The sequence below is a fragment of the Acipenser ruthenus genome, chromosome 40 (assembly GCF_902713425.1).
Source record: "Acipenser ruthenus chromosome 40, fAciRut3.2 maternal haplotype, whole genome shotgun sequence".
Lineage (NCBI taxonomy): Eukaryota > Metazoa > Chordata > Actinopteri > Acipenseriformes > Acipenseridae > Acipenser > Acipenser ruthenus.
In genome coordinates, this window is record NC_081228.1 from 7651018 (window position 1) to 7670477 (window position 19460).

The 19460-nt window shown below is 42.8% G+C and overlaps 1 protein-coding gene across 8 annotated transcripts; it reads left to right on the forward strand.

The window, feature by feature from the left end:
• Window positions 1–1163: 1163 nt before the first annotated feature.
• LOC117397422 (uncharacterized) lies at window positions 1164–19314 on the forward strand. Of its 8 annotated transcripts, none has more exons than XM_059010072.1 (9): window positions 1164–1334; window positions 2389–2547; window positions 2719–2864; window positions 3096–3122; window positions 4141–4244; window positions 4774–4881; window positions 8115–8204; window positions 11189–13197; window positions 15023–19314. In XM_059010072.1, the coding sequence occupies exons 2-9, from the start codon at window positions 2412–2414 to the stop codon at window positions 16351–16353; spliced, it is 3951 nt and encodes a 1316-aa protein (XP_058866055.1). In that variant the 5' UTR covers window positions 1164–1334; window positions 2389–2411; the 3' UTR covers window positions 16354–19314. The 8 variants fall into 8 exon arrangements, with proteins under 8 accessions (XP_058866055.1, XP_058866054.1, XP_058866056.1 ...); XM_059010071.1 differs by having other exon boundaries at window positions 2407–2547; XM_059010073.1 differs by having other exon boundaries at window positions 2407–2547; window positions 4777–4881.
• Window positions 19315–19460: the final 146 nt, after the last annotated feature.

The following is a 19460-nucleotide window of genomic DNA, read 5'->3' on the forward strand; positions in this document are numbered from 1 at the left end:
ATTGTATATTCCTCTGCAGCTTCACTCCATAGATTAAACCCTGCTATTGTATATTACTCTGCAGCTTCACTCCATAGATTAAACCCTGCTATTGTATATTCCTCTGCAGCTTCACTCCATAGATTAAACCCTGCTATTGTATATTCCTCTGCAGCTTCACTCCATAGATTAAACCCTGCTATTGTATATTACTCTGCAGCTTCACTCCATAGATTAAACCCTGCTATTGTATATTCCTCTGCAGCTTCACTCCATAGATTAAACCCTGCTATTGTATATTACTCTGCAGCTTCACTCCATAGATTAAACCCTGCTATTGTATATTACTCTGCAGCTTCACTCCATAGATTAAACCCTGCTATTGTATATTACTCTGCAGCTTCACTCTATAGATTAAACCCTGCTATTGTATATTACTCTGCAGCTTCACTCCATAGATTAAACCCTGCTATTGTATATTACTCTGCAGCTTCACTCTATAGATTAAACCCTGCTATTGTATATTACTCTGCAGCTTCACTCCATAGATTAAACCCTGCTATTGTATATTACTCTGCAGCTTCACTCCATAGATTAAACCCTGCTATTGCATATTACTCTGCAGCTTCACTCCATAGATTAAACCCTGCTATTGTATATTACTCTGCAGCTTCACTCCATAGATTAAACCTTGCTATTGCATATTACTCTGCAGCTTCACTCGCATGAAGGCGTTAAACCGGTCACTATATGATCATTATTATGCGGGGGACAAACTCAAGCACGTGTTTGTTCAAAGTGAAAATAAAATTAGCAACGTTACCCTTTGCTAAATAATAATCACCATTTCTCTTAACCTACAAAAAAACGCCGTTATTTACAGTTATGTACACTGGTAGCAGCTACATCAAAACCTAAACAAATAGCCTACTAATTTAAAGGTTTAATTAAAGGTTTAAATTGTTAGGTTTTTTTAGGGGTTATATTTAAATATTTGATAATACTGTATCTTTTCTCAAAGATTAAACATCCTAATATGATTTTCTATATTAATAATAACAGTGTCATTATTAGCCGAGCGCAGCAGCAGAAATGCAAACCTGAGCCTCGGGCACAAAACTATGACGCGTGTGCGTGCAGCGATCTTTAAAAACACCATCTGCGCACGCGTCAGATCCAGGGGGTACAGAAACCCGCGCAGCACCGGAAGTACTCATATTCTGGTGCTCGCCTCACACTGTTCAGGTTTATGAAGTGAAAAAAAAACCTTCCGTCGTTATGAACAGAAGAACAACAAAATAACATTATATGGCTCAAATAAAGGATTTCGACTGGAGCTGATCTCCGGCGGCACAGTAAGTAATTAGTTATTTTGATCACTGTATCATAAGCGGCGAGGCTTGCGGTTTTTCACTTGCCTGCCAGGTCCCCCCTCCTGTGTTTATATCCAGCTGCAGTGAGACACTCATACGATATTCAGTCTTCAAATGGGGTTAAAACATGAAGTGAGACACCTATTCATTATTTAGAGTTTATAACGTATAACTGACCATTAGGGATAAGAGCAACAAACGTATTGCCTCCGCCCCCAAACAAAAAATCAAACACCCAGTCCCAACACCACCACTAAAAAAACATATTTTTTAAAATAAGTGATTGATATTCGAGCCGCTGTGTCACTTAGCCATCACTATGATTTGAACGTGCTAACTGTACACAAAATATTGATGCCAAATCTATATTTTTAGTGGTGGTGGTGGGGACGGGGTATTTGCGTTTGATTTGGGGACGGGGCAATACATTTGTTAACTTTATTTTGCTTCAGAAACACAAAGTAATGAATGCGTGTCTAACGTTAGGGTTTTATATGTGTGAATGAACAGTTATGTACCGATTAGTGCCGCAGATAAAAAAACAAACATGTTTATTGTGTTAAATTACGAGATAATATTGTGTTATTGTTACGAGATAGTTTATCAGGGATAAAGATGTCCTAGTGCAGTAGTGTCTTACCTACAATAAATACTTTGCACTGGTTTATCATTTTAAAGCAAAACGACGAGACTGAATGAATAGTGACGTGGGTGCTGTGAATGACCAAAACTATCTATTTAGTGCAAAATAATATCTCGTAATAACGCAATACATACCTTTTGTCTGTGTGGCACTAATGAGCTTCTGTACTTCTAATTTCTAAAGGGGTGTGTAAGAGCTCAATTTATTAAGGAAAACCATTCTTCCAATGTCGTGAATTTGACATTAATAACTGCTATATAGGTATTTGTGTGAACAGTGAAACTGTGCAGTGAGTATGAGTGTGTACTTTGCTCAAATTGAGTGATGGTGTGAGAATGTCTGTGTTGTATCACACTAGAAACAAATGCATTAAGCTGTGAAATCCCTTTCCAGCTGTTGATTTTGTTCCAGAGACCATGGGCAGTGGCCGGGCCTCCCCACTTGGGGGTGATGTGGATCTGTGTGGACTGGACAATCAGATAGAGGGCATTCTGGAAATGTGGAAGATAGGAGATGACAGCCCTGGTCTAAAGGAGCCTTGGAGTCACCCAGGTAAGAGACGCACAAACAGGATTCCTCACAACTTCAAGCACTGAAAACACGACGCCAGCTTTGTCTGCTTCAGAGCAGTTGGCGGCAGATGTTTTTCAAAGCATTTGTTACATTGCTGTTATTGAAAAGCCTCGCTGGTCGTTGATGTGGGTTTGACTGCTCCTGTCTCAGGTGGAAGTTCAGATGTTGGTCGTGTTACAGACAGAGAGACCCTAGAACGGAATGGGGACTGGACAATGACCATCTCCTCAGAAAGGCAGCTACTCACTGAGAGGCGAGTGCCGGGGATCCCAGCTCACAGAGATCCCTTTACTTCGGTTAGTAGTGTATTTATACATTCCCATTTCATCGCACGGTTGTTCAGTCTTTGCTGCTTTCAGTCCTTTTTTTTTTTTTGCATAACATATAAAGGGCTGAAACAGACAGTGTGCAGGTGCTTTCATTAAGTGTGTTGAAGGGACTCATGATTTCTACTCCCCGGGTCCCGAGACACACGCCACCACAATACACACCATCACTTTTCACTTGCATTTTACCCTCTACTGCAGTGCCTCACCTGCCACTTCTGTATCCTGGTATTTGATGGATGGATGGATGGATGGATGGATGGATGGATGGATGGATGGATGGATGGATGAAGGTTCTCCCCAGGCGTTTTCAGACAGGTGGATCACCCGGCGAAGTGGCTGAATAAAAACCTGATCCGCCCGTCTTGCGGATGCTGCTGTGCCTTTAACAATAAGGACTGATTGTGCGATAGATGACTGCTTTTCTTTTAAAAATGGTTAAAATGAACAGTTAGTTGCATTAAAAAAATGTAGAACAGCGAAAAACAAAAATAGATGTGCATTAACAACATGCCCTGAAAAGTTAACATAAAGAAAACCATTTAAATGAAGCAATAACCTCAATAATTACACTAAAAAGGAAGTGAAAAGGTTACCATTTTTTTTGTTAACTCCAATAACCCAACATTATCTTTCCCCAGTCAAATCGTAGAGTGCCTAAATAAGTAGGTAATTTACCATAATAAAAAACAGTCATGAAAAAGAGAGTGTAGAACATAAAGCACAACCAGATATAGTCAGCGAAAGACAACACATTATTCAAATTCTTTGTCGTATTATATATTTAAGGTAAGGCAAGTTTATTTTTCCTTTAAGTGATCCCGTCTATAATGTTCTGCCGCCCGGCTGTACAGAATTCCTGGGGAGAACGTGTATGTATGTATGTGTGTGTGTATGTATGTGTGTGTGTGTGTGTGTGTGTGTATGTATGTGTGTGTGTGTGTGTCTGTGTGTGTGCGTGTGCGTGTGTGTAATTCGGATTCAGTTAACTAGCCTTGTCCTACGTGTTTCATTGTGGAGCACTGCACATTGTTAAACTGCATTGGTAATAAAACTGGTAAAGGACATCCTTTAACAAAAGTTCTTATGAGCAGCAGCATCTGGGGAGATGTGCAGGCGTCTGTCCTGTGAATAGTGTGATTGTTAGACCTCATACAGAAGCTCTTTTTGGGTTAGGGTTAAGCTATTTTGTTGTGGCTTTCTGTTTGATTTACTCATCAAGACTTTTCTCTCTCGCTCTCTCCAGCAGGACAGAGATCTAAAGAGAAACCGGAGCCTGACAGCACTGGAGGGAATGATTGAGCGACAGATTCGAGAGGCGAGGAAACAAAGGAGAGTGGAGGAGCTTCAGTGAGTCTTTACATTATCATAGCTCCGGGTAAAGCCGTGACGGGCTCACTGACTAGCAGTGTCTTTATCTTCACCATTGTCATCACAATCATCAGTACAGGTCATCTCCTGCACTCCTAGTCAAAGCACCATAACACAGACCTTTACAAATAAAACAAGTGAATTGCACAAAAGAGCCACTGTGAATGAATGCAAGCATGATAAGAAGGTACAGCACCTGGAGAACATGTGACCGCTCCAGGATAGGAGACCGGTTTCTGAAATCAGCCAAGCACAGCAGTGTAATTGACATTTTTAGAACTACACAAGATAGCAAAGGGATTGCTCTGAGAACCAGGGTGTACAGCGAGTCCATTTAAGAAGTATTACTGTTGGCATGAATATTGGAGTGACATGACAAACGCTTGGCTGTGAAGAGGTTAAACGATTAAGACATGTAATATAAAGAAAATGTGGATGATGTAAATGTCCCTGTAATGTTTTGTTTGCACAGTACTGACCCACATTGTTAATATTCTTGTTCTCCCAGCAGTTTTGGGAATGCTGTCGGCAGCGCATCCCAGAGTGTGAACGTGCTGCCGGGAACGCTGGAGTGTCAGAGAGCTGGAGAACGAGCGGTCAGAGAGGAGGAGCTGCAGTGAGTGGAGTTTACAATGACTTTACTACAGTATCTAGAGCACAGCATTCACAGGTACCTGCAGGGAGTGGAGTTTACAATGACTTTACTACAGTATCTAGAGCACAGCATTCACAGGTACCTGCAGGGAGTGGAGTTTGCAATGACTTTACTACAGTATCTAGAGCACAGCATTCACAGGTACCTGCAGAGAGTGGAGTTTACAATGACTTTACTACAGTATCTAGAGCACAGCATTCACAGGTACCTGCAGGGAGTGGAGTTTACAATGACTTTACTACAGTATCTAGAGCACAGCATTCACAGGTACCTGCAGGGAGTGGAGTTTGCAATGACTTTACTACAGTATCTAGAGCACAGCATTCACAGGTACCTGCAGGGAGTGGAGTTTGCAATGACTTTACTACAGTATCTAGAGCACAGCATTCACAGGTACCTGCAGAGAGTGGAGTTTGCAATGACTTTACTACAGTATCTAGAGCACAGCATTCACAGGTACCTGCAGGGAGTGGAGTTTACAATGACTTTACTACAATATCTAGAGCACAGCATTCACAGGTACCTGCAGGGAGTGGAGTTTACAATGACTTTACTACAGTATCTAGAGCACAGCATTCACAGGTACCTGCAGGGGGTGGAGTTTACAATGACTTTACTACAATATCTAGAGCACAGCATTCACAGGTACCTGCAGGGAGTGGAGTTTACAATGACTTTACTACAGTATCTAGAGCACAGCATTCACAGGTACCTGCAGGGAGTGGAGTTTACAATGACTTTACTACAATATCTAGAGCACAGCATTCACAGGTACCTGCAGGGAGTGGAGTTTACAATGACTTTACTACAGTATCTAGAGCACAGCATTCACAGGTACCTGCAGGGAGTGGAGTTTACAATGACTTTACTACAGTATCTAGAGGACAGCATTCACAGGTACTTGCAGGGAGTGGAGTTTACAATGACTTTACTACAGTATCTAGAGCACAGCATTCACAGGTACCTGCAGGGAGTGGAGTTTACAATGACTTTACTACAATATCTAGAGCACAGCATTCACAGGTACCTGCAGGGAGTGGAGTTTGCAATGACTTTACTACAGTATCTAGAGGACAGCATTCACAGGTACCTGCAGGGAGTGGAGTTTACAATGACTTTACTACAGTATCTAGAGCACAGCATTCACAGGTACCTGCAGGGAGTGGAGTTTACAATGACTTTACTACAGTATCTAGAGCACAGCATTCACAGGTACCTGCAGGGAGTGGAGTTTACAATGACTTTACTACAATATCTAGAGCACAGCATTCACAGGTACCTGCAGGGAGTGGAGTTTACAATGACTTTACTACAGTATCTAGAGCACAGCATTCACAGGTACCTGCAGGGAGTGGAGTTTACAATGACTTTACTACAGTATCTAGAGGACAGCATTCACAGGTACTTGCAGGGAGTGGAGTTTACAATGACTTTACTACAGTATCTAGAGCACAGCATTCACAGGTACCTGCAGGGAGTGGAGTTTACAATGACTTTACTACAATATCTAGAGCACAGCATTCACAGGTACCTGCAGGGAGTGGAGTTTGCAATGACTTTACTACAGTATCTAGAGGACAGCATTCACAGGTACCTGCAGGGAGTGGAGTTTACAATGACTTTACTACAGTATCTAGAGCACAGCATTCACAGGTACCTGCAGGGAGTGGAGTTTACAATGACTTTACTACAATATCTAGAGCACAGCATTCACAGGTACCTGCAGGGAGTGGAGTTTACAATGACTTTACTACAGTATCTAGAGGACAGCATTCACAGGTACCTGCAGGGAGTGGAGTTTACAATGACTTTACTACAGTATCTAGAGCACAGCATTCACAGGTACCTGCAGGGAGTGGAGTTTACAATGACTTTACTACAGTATCTAGAGCACAGCATTCACAGGTACCTGCAGGGAGTGGAGTTTACAATGACTTTACTACAGTATCTAGAGCACAGCATTCACAGGTACCTGCAGTGAGTGGAGTTTACAATGACTTTACTACAGTATCTAGAGCACAGCATTCACAGGTACCTGCAGGGAGTGGAGTTTACAATGACTTTACTACAGTATCTAGAGCACAGCATTCACAGGTACCTGCAGGGAGTGGAGTTTACAATGACTTTACTACAGTATCTAGAGCACAGCATTCACAGGTACCTGCAGGGAGTGGAGTTTACAATGACTTTACTACAGTATCTAGAGCACAGCATTCACAGGTACCTGCAGGGAGTGGAGTTTACAATGACTTTACTACAGTATCTAGAGCACAGCATTCACAGGTACCTGCAGGGAGTGGAGTTTACAATGACTTTACTACAGTATCTGGAGCACAGCATTCACAGGTACCTGCAGAGAGTGGAGTTTACAATGACTTTACTACAGTATCTAGAGCACAGCATTCACAGGTACCTGCAGGGAGTGGAGTTTACAATGACTTTACTACAGTATCTAGAGCACAGCATTCACAGGTACCTGCAGGGAGTGGAATTTACAATGACTTTACTACAGTATCTAGAGCACAGCATTCACAGGTACCTGCAGGGAGTGGAGTTTACAATGACTTTACTACAGTATCTAGAGCACAGCATTCACAGGTACCTGCAGGGAGTGGAGTTTACAATGACTTTACTACAGTATCTAGAGCACAGCATTCACAGGTACCTGCAGGGAGTGGAATTTACAATGACTTTACTACAGTATCTAGAGCACAGCATTCACAGGTACCTGCAGGGAGTGGAGTTTACAATGACTTTACTACAGTATCTAGAGCACAGCATTCACAGGTACCTGCAGGGAGTTCCTTAGGGGTTCATTTGATATCTGTTGGTCACATGATTCATTATTTAAAGTCCTTTGCATCACTGGAGAGTAGCCCTGGATTGCATGCACTGCCTGTATGTTATCCTGGGATTAGCTCCTAATGGAAGTGGTTTAGCAATCCATGCTGATTCCCTGCTAGTCTTAAAATGCTCCTGCTATCATTTATAGTGTTTTAAAAAGTAGTGAGATGGCATTAGCATTGAATCATTGAGCATAGTTCTCATGGTGTTTGTTATTTGGTTCTTTTTAAAGCGTCTTTGAGGATAGCCGTGCTGTAATTAGCGTGTAACCCTCGGGGTTGAGAGAGTCGGAGCGCACGTGTGGTGTTAATGTGTTCGCTTCATTTTGTGCTTTTTCTTCTCTTGGATAGGCAATGGCAGGGGGATAGCGTCGTCTTCTCGGATTGCTCTGCTCACTTTGAATTGTCTGAGAGCGAGGGAGAGGGACAGCTGGCCAAAGGGTGAATCCACTTTTACAAATATTACTGCATTCGTCAAAATAGTTCTGTGTGCCAACGGAATTTTGAATTGATCAAAGAGGACATCTGATGCAATCTAAAGGCGTCCTTCACTTTGACCTGTCATGTGACTTTTTGTTTTCCCTTTCAGAATTGGCTTCGCACTTCGTACACAGCTGCATTTAGTCATTCTTTCACTCCAGCTTGATCGTGGGTATTGTGAAAGAATAGGGCTGGACCGCTGTAAAATGTGCGCGGTGTGGTAACCGTCAAAAAAAAAAAAAAAAGTGGTAACCTTAATATCACGGTATACATCGTACATCATCAAGATTTAAAACGAAGGCTTACAAAAACTTGAGAAATACCACTGTAAGTTACTTACACTAATTCAAAATTTAAAATGTTTTTAAGACAATACAAACATCCTCAAGTATAGTAGATGCTATACTCACAGTATGTTTTGAGCAAATGACAGCTCTTAATAATACAACTTTGAGCTGCAGTAAGAAACATTGTTAAAAATTCTAATGTATAAAATAAATAATTAATGAACTTTGTTCAGCTGATGGTAAACAGAAATTGTAAACGATCGCTCATATTGCTTAAACAAACATATACTAATACAGGTCATTATTTAAGAGCAGAGATGAGTTGTGTGTTTTTGGCACGGGGTAAATAAGACGTATGGCAAAACCATTAAACATGAATTTTAATACCAAGACGTAGGCCTGTGTTATTTGGATTTATATCTGCAGTTCACGTGACGTTGCACAAGTAAGCTTCCAATGTTGTTAATGATTATTAAACGCTGGAATACTGTAAATAACGAGAATAAGCAGGCTCTCCCCCTGCCCTCACTGATCTCTGCTTTTGAGACATTGCAACTTGCATTCTGTGTCGTTTGACAGTTTCCTTCAAAACCTTTGTAAAAATACAGTGTAAATCGGTTCACAAAAAGATCTTCCTCAGACACTGAGGCTTCAGGTGTCGTCGCTTGGTTTGGACGCAGGTTCATAAAAAGATCTTCCTCAGACACTGAGGCTTCAGGTGCCGTCGCTTGGTTTGGACGCAGGTTCATAAAAAGATCTTCCTCAGACACTGAGGCTTCAGGTGCCGTCGCTTGGTTTGGACGCAGGTTCATAAAAAGATCTTCCTCAGACACTGAGGCTTCAGGTGTCGTCGCTTGGTTTGGACGCAGGTTCATAAAAAGATCTTCCTCAGACACTGAGGCTTCAGGTGTCGTCGCTTGGTTTGGACGCAGGTTCATAAAAAGATCTTCCTCAGACACTGAGGCTTCAGGTGCCGTCGCTTGGTTTGGACGCAGGTTCATAAAAAGATCTTCCTCAGACACTGAGGCTTCAGGTGTCGTCGCTTGGTTTGGACGCAGGTTCATAAAAAGATCTTCCTCAGACACTGAGGCTTCAGGTGCCGTCGCTTGGTTTGGACGCAGGTTCATAAAAAGATCTTCCTCAGACACTGAGACTTCAGGTGCCGTCGCTTGGTTTGGACGCAGGTTCATAAAAAGATCTTCCTCAGACACTGAGGCTTCAGGTGTCGTCGCTTGGTTTGGACGCAGGTTCATACAGCAGGAACACAAACATGGCGTTAAGCGTTGTGTATTGTAATTACAGTGTACAGTAACAGGAACGGTATCAGCACCATCATGTCCCTCATCCGGTGCACCGACTCACCCCTGGTAAAGAAAAGTGAAGGTGTCAGTTAATTGTAAAACTTCTGCCGCCAGTGTCAAAGCCTTTTCTCTTTGACACAGTTAGGTATGGTCTTCATATTTGAACCCTGCTTGCTGTACGTAATGGGCAATGTGAGACTGACCTCTGACCTCATGTGGATGCCATATTGAGGTTGTCACTTTGTTTCTGCTGCAGAGACAGTACACTTCGAGTTACTGTCTTAAAGCTTAGAACAGAGCTGTGTTCTTTCATTTTCTTAGTTCCATAACCAGAGTCAAAAAGTGACACACTGAGCCCATCCCAAAACTGTCAGGACTGTTTTAAAGAATGATTTTTTTTTTTTAAGGAATGAGATTTAACCATAAAACCACCTCCTAAACAATGAATGTATTATGATCTGATAACTTTATTAAAAACAAACTAAACATTCCTTAAAACAGACCCTACAGTTTTGTGAAAGGGGCCCATTTTCTATCCTCTAGTCATGTCGGAGGTACAGACCACATGCTTTGAATCAGAGTTTATTTAGAGTTGGTCCACAGCTATATTCTCTCTGCAAAGATAATGAACCGTTTCACTTGCTTTAACCTGTCAATGGTACAGATCTTTTTCACATATCCATTTTATTTCATGATTACAGACCATTCACTCTGTTATGATGTTCCTGTTGGAATGCCCTCTGTGAACATCATTAATTGACTGAAATAGTTTTGTTTGAGCTCAAGGATCAACTGATTTCCTTGTATGGTTACTTCTGCGATTTTAAATAGCCGCCTATCTGGTTGTTTCATGCTTTTTGTTTGACACGTTGTTTCATAGTATTAAAGGTAGATTATAAAATTTAACAATTCTCTCATCCACATGTCAGTGATGTTATTTTAAAAAGTTTAGTCTCATCCAAAGATTTCTAGACACAGAGTCTTCTCACGAAGACCAATAGAACATGTCTAACTAGGACAGAGACTGGGTCACTCGGGGCTGAGCACAGCTTTTTCTCCAGGTCTGCTAAACAGTTATGTTTCACTGTAATTCCCATTGTAATTCCCATTAAAATACTAATCCTATTGAAAGGTCATATATAGGTCATGTATAGATGTGTTATGTTCCAAAGGACATCACTCTGCCCCCTACCATTGCTGCGATATTAATGGTTGAAAATTGGAAATTAACATAGAAACAAAGTTGAAATCATAACTGTAGCTGCACTATAATAAGGGATAACTTAAAATGCAGTCAGTTTAATAGGTGCGTTAGTGAGGCAATGTCTAATCATCTGTTCTGCATTTATTGTTACAGGGAGTGCTTTGAGAACGTTTCTGAAAGTGGGATGGGGCCAGTGAGTGTAAATCACATGGAAGGATTGAACTACCTGAAGCCACAGCCTGTGGGAGAGAGCCGGGATTTACTTCCCTCTGGATCCTTTAGTCTTCTGAAGCTGGAGGAGATGCTGATCCAGCAAAAGCCAGCGCCGCAGTTGTGTGTTGTCACAAACAACAGAGCTGCCAGGGAATGTACTGGGAGGTGGGCTCAGAAACTGGAAGATGATGGTGCCAGGTGTAATGAAAATTCTGTGAAGACTACTGGAATTCGAAATAATGTTGCATCTGAGAAAGACCATATCTCGAGTGTCAAAGCTGAAGAAACATATTTGGCTCCTTTTCAAGAGATTGTCATACCTGAAGACGATATCAGAAGAGAGAAAGTTTATCCTCTAGCATCTCTGAAGAATAATCCCAGAGATGTGAAAAGCCCAGAAAAAGATACATTACCTGAGAATGAAGTACAAATTGTTAAAGTTTCACCTGAAGAGGATTTTAAAGTTTTTAGACTGGCCGATGATGTCATCTCTACTCCTGAAGACGATGTCATCTCTACTCCTGAAGATGATGTCATAGTTGTGGGAGTTCTTAATAAAGGTCTCTCAACTCAGAATGATGACCTGACAAGTGCCAAAGATCAAAATGGCAGCACTGCGTTTTCTGAAGATACGATAGTTTTAAAAGTTCAGAAAGATCTCACAAGTGTGAAACCTACAAATGACCTCCAGCATCCTGAAGATAATGTTGTGACTGACAGCCCTCAATCTTCTTGTGTCTTGCCAAAGACTGATGACACGACTGCTACTGATCCAGCAGATGGCAGCAGTTCACTTCCAGGTGGTTTTACAGTTTCACAGGAAAGTAATGACACTAGTGTAAGAGTCTCAGAAAATACAACTGGGTTGCAGGAAGATGAAGTCACCGGTATTTCAATTCCAAGTGATCATATCTCATCACAGAAAGATCCGACACCTTTAAAACCTTCTGACCACGACTGCGTAGCTTCTGAAGACGTCATATTTGTCTGTGACGTCAGCTTAAAGACTGATGCTGCTGGTTCCAAACATAAAGGTTCTGGTTTTGTTTCAAAGAGAGATGATGTCGTGGTGGTTCTAAGCAAAGGTACGGTGTCTGAAAACGATGGTGTCACTTGTGTTCTAAATGACCCCACCACATCGCAAGCAGATAAACCCACAACTGCCGGTATGCTAGAAAAGGGTATTGCGTCACAAAATAACAATTTGCTAAGTGGCAGCATTACAAATAAGAGTTCACAGAAAGCTGATGCAAGTGCCAACAGTTTCAAAAATGACGTTTTTTCTAAAGATGACATGACTGTTAACATCTGCAGTGCCAGGACTCAGAAAGATCTATCAACAGCTGGTAAGCTTGAGAGTGAAGTCCTTAATCAGACCATTCCAGAAAACGTGTCTACTCCTGATTTCACAGCTGTCGGAGATAGCAGCAGGTCACAAGGAGGTGATGCTGAAGTTCTCGCATTGCAGCCCATGCTGGAAAAGGACGCTGTCTCCCTGAAGAGTTCCAGAGCTCCGGGTCATGTTCTGCTGCACAAAGTGGATGTGTTGTGTGCTAATGCTCAAGAAAATGCCACCTTCCAAAATGATTTCCCAAACATTACAATCCAAAAAGACGTATCAAAGAAAAGTGCCAGAGTTTCAGAAAATGCCATTACAAATCTTACAAATTATGTCCACAGTTTCAAAGTTCTAAACGACAGAGCCGTGTCAAAGCCTGATGGCACCCATGGTGCCCGAGTTTTCAGAAATCATGTCACAGGTGTGTCAATCCCAAAGGCCTGTAGGACGGATCTGAGGGCTGCAGCTGTTGAAAGACAGAGTCCAGGGGATGGCAGCAGCCAGGGTAAAAGATGCCCAGGAGCAGGAGTTGAGGGGATCAGCAGGAAATGGACTTCGGTGGATGCCAACCAAAAGAGGGCAAGGGTGGCATCAGACTGGAGCAATACATGTAAGATGTTCTTTCTGTCTCATAAGGCCCTACCACGTGCATGCTTGTTATAGGATGAAACACAAATAGCACAGCCTCTTAATCACGATGTTTATTTAATTCATGAAATGCAGATTTTTGTTGAACATCGCTGTAGATCAAAAATATTCAGTCACTTCTTGTACAGAGTTCAAGTTAGCTGTAGCATTTTGTAAGTAACTTGAACTCTGCAACTGTTTAAGAGCTGAAAACAATTACAAAGGTCTCATTAAGCAAATTATCATTTCAATTATGCGTCTAGTTAAATAATTGAGAGGTCAGCTGGAATGAAAACCAGCAGACACGGGGTCCCCAGGAGCGGGGTTGAAAACCACTGATTTAGAGGACAGATCTCAAACCCCAGAGCACTAGAGCAGCCATTGTGAAAAGAGCTAAGTGTACAAAGTTGTCAGGATGTTAACAGTGAAAGGAAAAACGTCAGGTACGTTATTTAAACAGGTGTAGCAACACGTGGGGACGGGTGACGCTATATTTTTCGGAACCCCGCTGCTTGCTCTTAATGTGAAGTGAATGCCATAATACTTGGTGCTTCCTGTGTGCTTGTATGTAATTACCTTGTTGCCTCCCTGGGACGCCTTTGTAAGCAAGCTGCTTGCCGCTCACGTGGCTTTGTACATTTTCAAAAGTGTATAAAATACCAAAGAACCAAAATATCTTCAACATAAGAAAATGGGTCTAGTGATCTTACTGGTGCTGATAGGAAGAAAGTTTAACCGTCCTTGAATAGAAACCAAGATTTAAAGACTGGGTCAAAGAATGAATTTACTATTTCCAAAATGTATGATATCTTCCACTTACATTAACAGGATTTCTGAATTCCCCTTTTCTGGTTTTGTAATTGGCATTTCATTCCCCACCTAACCCAGTAGACAAACACAAGCTGCTGGTGTTTTCCCTGTAAATAGTCTGCCTGGAGCAGAAAGTGTCAGTGATGATGCATAAACACGTTTTAATGGCAAGAACCCGATATTACACAAGATTGAGGTTTCAAAACTGATGACTATCAAAACAATCACTTGCGTTGGATAAAATATTGCAGGAATAGTAAATGTTGCTCGTTGACGGCTCTTTGGTTCTGGTTGTGTTTCAGGGTTATCGGAGTTGTCGGCTCTTTGGTTCTGGTTGTGTTTCAGGGTTATCGGAGTTGACGGCTCTTTGGTTCTGGTTGTGTTTCAGGGTTATCGGAGTTGTCGGCTCTTTGGTTCTTGTTGTGTTTCAGGGTTATCGGAGTTGTCGGCTCTTTGGTTCTGGTTGTGTTTCAGGGTTATCGGAGTTGTCGGCTCTTTGGTTCTTGTTGTGTTTCAGGGTTATCGGAGTTGTCGGCTCTTTGGTTCTGGTTGTGTTTCAGGGTTATCGGAGTTGACGGCTCTTTGGTTCTGGTTGTGTTTCAGGGTTATCGGAGTTGACGGCTCTTTGGTTCTGGTTGTGTTTCAGGGTTATCGGAGTTGACGGCTCTTTGGTTCTGGTTGTGTTTCAGGGTTATCGGAGTTGACGGCTCTTTGGTTCTGGTTGTGTTTCAGGGTTATCGGAGTTGACGGCTCTTTGGTTCTGGTTGTGTTTCAGGGTTATCGGAGTTGACGGCTCTTTGGTTCTGGTTGTGTTTCAGGGTTATCTGAATAACATGTATTCTTGCTACTCTCTCTGAAAGTAGCTTGGAGCAGCAATCGCTGTTTAAGGTTAATTCACCCAAAGGTTTGAAATTAATTGCAATGTGTCCCATGACCAACTCTCAATATTTTATCTCTGTATACATCTGTTTTTATCTTCTCTTGTTTTCTTTTTACAGTGGGAGAAGAGAAGTTTATGCCCAAGGTCAGTTTTCACCCCACCACCCCTCCTCCAGGTCGACCCTCTCGTCAAGACCCCCAGAAGCGCTCGTTTGAGGACAGCGTTACCAATACAGGGGTCCCATCAGCTAAGAAACTGTGCACTGTGGAGAGCATCCTGGAAGTAGGAAGAGATGAAACTCTCAAATATTCTAGCAAGCCATCTCGGGGTGTGGTGGCTTCAGCTAGGCAGCTGCAGAATGCACAAGAAGCAACAAAAGATGGGACAAGCACACAAACATACAGAGCTGGAGACCACAGTAATGGGAGTAGAACTGTAAGAGACGGGTTTGCAATGCTGGGACACTCTGCCAGTGTGTTGAAATTCACTAAAGAACAGAGAGAGATTTCTGAATCGCTAGGGCACAACTTCAGAAGTCAGGGAATGAAAAGAGATTGGATGAGCATTCCAAAACAGGAATCAACTGGAGAGCTGAGAACGGTGTCTCATCATCTTAAAGACCAGTCCAGAGCAACAAGAGAAAGGCTCAGGGTACCTTGGGATGACGTGGCAGTGATGGGGAATGTCTCCAGCATGGTGTTAACTGAGAAGTCTAGAGCTTTAGATCCTGCTGCTTCTAGAGCGCCTGTTGATAGAACAGCAGAAAGTCTGAGGAACGCACACAAGTATGTGACTCCGCTGAAAAGAGAGCCACAGCAGACCAGCAGGGAGTCCAGAGAAAGGCAGTGTTTGGGGAGAAGCAGTGTGCCAGTAGAGGAGGAGTTGAGCCCCTCTGCCCCACTGCTGGGTCCCAGCAGTCTGGAGCAACTGAACAGGATGTTAACCAGGGCGGGCTGGGATGTGCCAGGCTCTGGGGATAGGGCTTTGCAGAAAGCAGAATCTTCATCAGTTAGTTACAGGGCCTCGATGCATGATTGTGAGGCGAGACACCCTGGGGACAGAACCCCAGAACAAATAGAGTCTCTGTTCTTGGGGAGCAGGTCCCCTCACCAAGCAGAACATCTATTTTCTGGAGGCCAGGCCTCTGAAGATAGGACCCAAAGGCAGGTGGAATCAGAGCTGTTTGGGGACAGCGCCCCAGGGAGCAGGCTGTTATTACAGGGAGCTCACAGCTCCATGGGAAGGGCTCGACAGCAGCCCATGAGACTCCACCTCTCATCGGGGTCAGGACTCCGGATCAGAGTGGCTCAGGGGGCTGAGCTGGAGATGGTTATGCCAGACGGGGCAGAGCTTACCATTGATTTTCCTGCGGCACAGGGCAGTGCTACAAATGAAACTGGCAGGGCCTACAAAGAAGATGCTGAGGAAGGGCCAAGATGGCTAAACTGACAGCAGAGAGTACTGTTAACTGGGGGCAAAAGCTTTGTACCTCTGAGAGGGGAGGGGTGTTCTTCAAGCACAACACTAGTACAAAATCACCTTGTGTTTGTGTTTTTTATGCTGTGTTTTTTCTATGAGGATAACATTTTGCAAGAAACACTTCTGCATCGGATATTTTCATCACACTTAAAAGCAGCTACCTCCTTAGCCATGTATGTACTCATTCGTAACCCTATCGGGCAGTACACATTTTACATGGTATTTCCAGAGTGTATTGTTTTGTCTTGCATGTTTTATAACCTTGATATGTATAATCTTGATATGGTGTACAATCTGGAGTGAAGCACAGTGATGCCAGGAAAGCTTGAAGGGGAAAGCGGTCTCAAACTTCTGCTGCACTCATCAGTGCTGACATCACAGAGAGAAAGTTGTGCTATTCTATAAGATGGGGTCACAGGAAAAGAAGGTAACATATTTTTTTAGCCAGAGCAATACATAATGAATGATGGGTATAACGTTTCCAGAGGAGAACTGTAAGATACACAAGTTTACTGCAATAAAATGGTTACTGATTATCAACAATGATGAAAAATGATGAAGGCTAATATTTAATGAAATCGTTAAGAGGAATTCAAAATAATGACCAACAGATTTTTTGGAGAGAGAGTATGCTACATGTCTGCTTTGACAACCACACAATTATATTCCCATATCTGTAGTCAGAAATCTGGGTGTAATCCTTGAATCAGACTTGTTTCATGATACAGGATTGCACATAGCCATCTTCATAAAGGTATTGTTTTTAATATTTTTTATTTTCTGCTCCTAAAGCATAATTTTCTACTTTTATCAAATTATGAAAGCGGAGAATTGGTGCATCCCAAAAACGTTTTGCCTGCGTTGACTCCAGTCGTTGCTGTGACAGCGCGGTCACAGTACTGACTCTACATTGTTAAAATGTTTTGCCTGCGTTGACTCCAGTCGTTGCTGTGACAGCGCGGTCACAGTACTGACATTACATTGTAAAAACGTTTTGCCTGCGTTGACTCCAGTCGTTGCTGTGACAGCGCGGTCACAGTACTGACACTACATTGTAAAAACGTTTTGCCTGCGTTGACTCCAGTCGTTGCTGTGACAGCGCGGTCACAGTACTGACACTACATTGTAAAAACGTTTTGCCTGCGTTGACTCCAGTCGTTGCTGTGACCGCGCTGTCACAGTACTGACAGTACATTGTAAAAACGTTTTGCCTGCGTTGACTCCAGTCGTTGCTGTGACAGCGCGGTCACAGTACTGACTCTACATTGTAAAAACGTTTTACCTGCGTTGACTCCAGTCGTTGCTGTGACAGCGCGGTCACAGTACTGACTCTACATTGTAAAAACGTTTTGCCTTCGTTGACTCCAGTCGTTGCTGTGACAGCGCGGTCACAGTACTGACTCTACATTGTTAAAATGTTTTGCCTGCGTTGACTCCAGTCGTTGCTGTGACAGCGCGGTCACAGTACTGACTCTACATTGTAAAAACGTTTTGCCTGCGTTGACTCCAGGCGTTGCTGTGACAGCGCGGTCACAGTACTGACACTACATTGTTAAAATGTTTTGCCTGCGTTGACTCCAGTCGTTGCTGTGACCGCGCTGTCACAGTACTGACAGTACATTGTAAAAACGTTTTGCCTGCGTTGACTCCAGTCGTTGCTGTGACAGCGCGGTCACAGTACTGACTCTACATTGTTAAAATGTTTTACCTGCGTTGACTCCAGGCGTTGCTGTGACAGCGCGGTCACAGTACTGACAGTACATTGTAAAAACGTTTTACCTGTGTTGACTCCAGTCGTTGCTGTGACAGCGCGGTCACAGTACTGACTCTACATTGTTAAAATGTTTTACCTGCGTTGACTCCAGTCGTTGCTGTGACATCGCGGTCACAGTACTGACTCTACATTGTAAAAACGTTTTACCTGCGTTGACTCCAGTCGTTGCTGTGACCGCGCGGTCACAGTACTGACACTACATTGTAAAAACGTTTTACCTGTGTTGACTCCAGTCGTTGCTGTGACAGCGCGGTCACAGTACTGACTCTACATTGTAAAAACGTTTTGCCTGCGTTGACTCCAGTCGTTGCTGTGACAGCGCGGTCACAGTACTGACTCTACATTGTAAAAACGTTTTACCTGTGTTGACTCCAGTCGTTGCTGTGACAGCGCGGTCACAGTACTGACTCTACATTGTAAAAATGTTTTGCCTGCGTTGACTCCAGTCGTTGCTGTGACAGCGCGGTCACAGTACTGACACTACATTGTAAAAACGTTTTACCTGCGTTGACTCCAGTCGTTGCTGTGACAGCGCGGTCACAGTACTGACTCTACATTGTAAAAACATTTTACCTGCGTTGACTCCAGTCGTTGCTGTGACAGCGCGGTCACAGTACTGACACTACATTGTAAAAACGTTTTACCTGCGTTGACTCCAGTCGTTGCTGTGACAGCGCGGTCACAGTACTGACTCTACATTGTAAAAACGTTTTGCCTGCGTTGACTCCAGTCGTTGCTGTGACAGCGCGGTCACAGTACTGACTCTACATTGTAAAAACGTTTTACCTGTGTTGACTCCAGTCATTGCTGTGACAGTGTGGTCACAGTACTGACACTACATTGTATTTCCCTTTCAGGTACCTGGTTCAACAGCCAGTATTAGTAGGCTACTAGCCGTTTCCTCTTTCTGTGTGAAACAGCACAACATGATGGTTGCTACAGGGTATCAAACAAATCAGCAACTACATTGCAAAAAGCATACTTCAAACATACGGTCGTATCAGATAACAATAAATACAATGTATATGTACTGGTTTTAGCTTTTTAATATTTTCATATTTACTTGTTTTTACTGCTGTTTTCTTGTTATCTGTGTTAAGTGCTTTGAGACCCTTTGATGAAAGGTGCTATATAAATAAATATTGTATAGAAACAAGGTTCTGAGTTTTGCTGCAGCATTTTTTCCAATAGAAAGGATGCACAACAAAGGGTGTTTTGTGTGTGTGTGTGTGTGTGTGTGTGTGCTGTCGCTGATACCTTTTTAGGATTAATTGAAACAGCTATATGTAATACACTAGTTTTG

Coding starts and splice junctions, on each gene's coding strand:
- LOC117397422 (XM_059010072.1), top strand. CDS start 2,412: ATGGGCAGTGGCCGGGCCTCCCCACTTGGGGGTGATGTGGATCTGTGT. Junction 3,123..4,140: donor CCTGCCACTTCTGTATCCTG/GTATTTGATGGA, acceptor CGCTCTCTCCAG/CAGGACAGAGATCTAAAGAG. Junction 4,245..4,773: donor AGGAGAGTGGAGGAGCTTCA/GTGAGTCTTTAC, acceptor TTGTTCTCCCAG/CAGTTTTGGGAATGCTGTCG.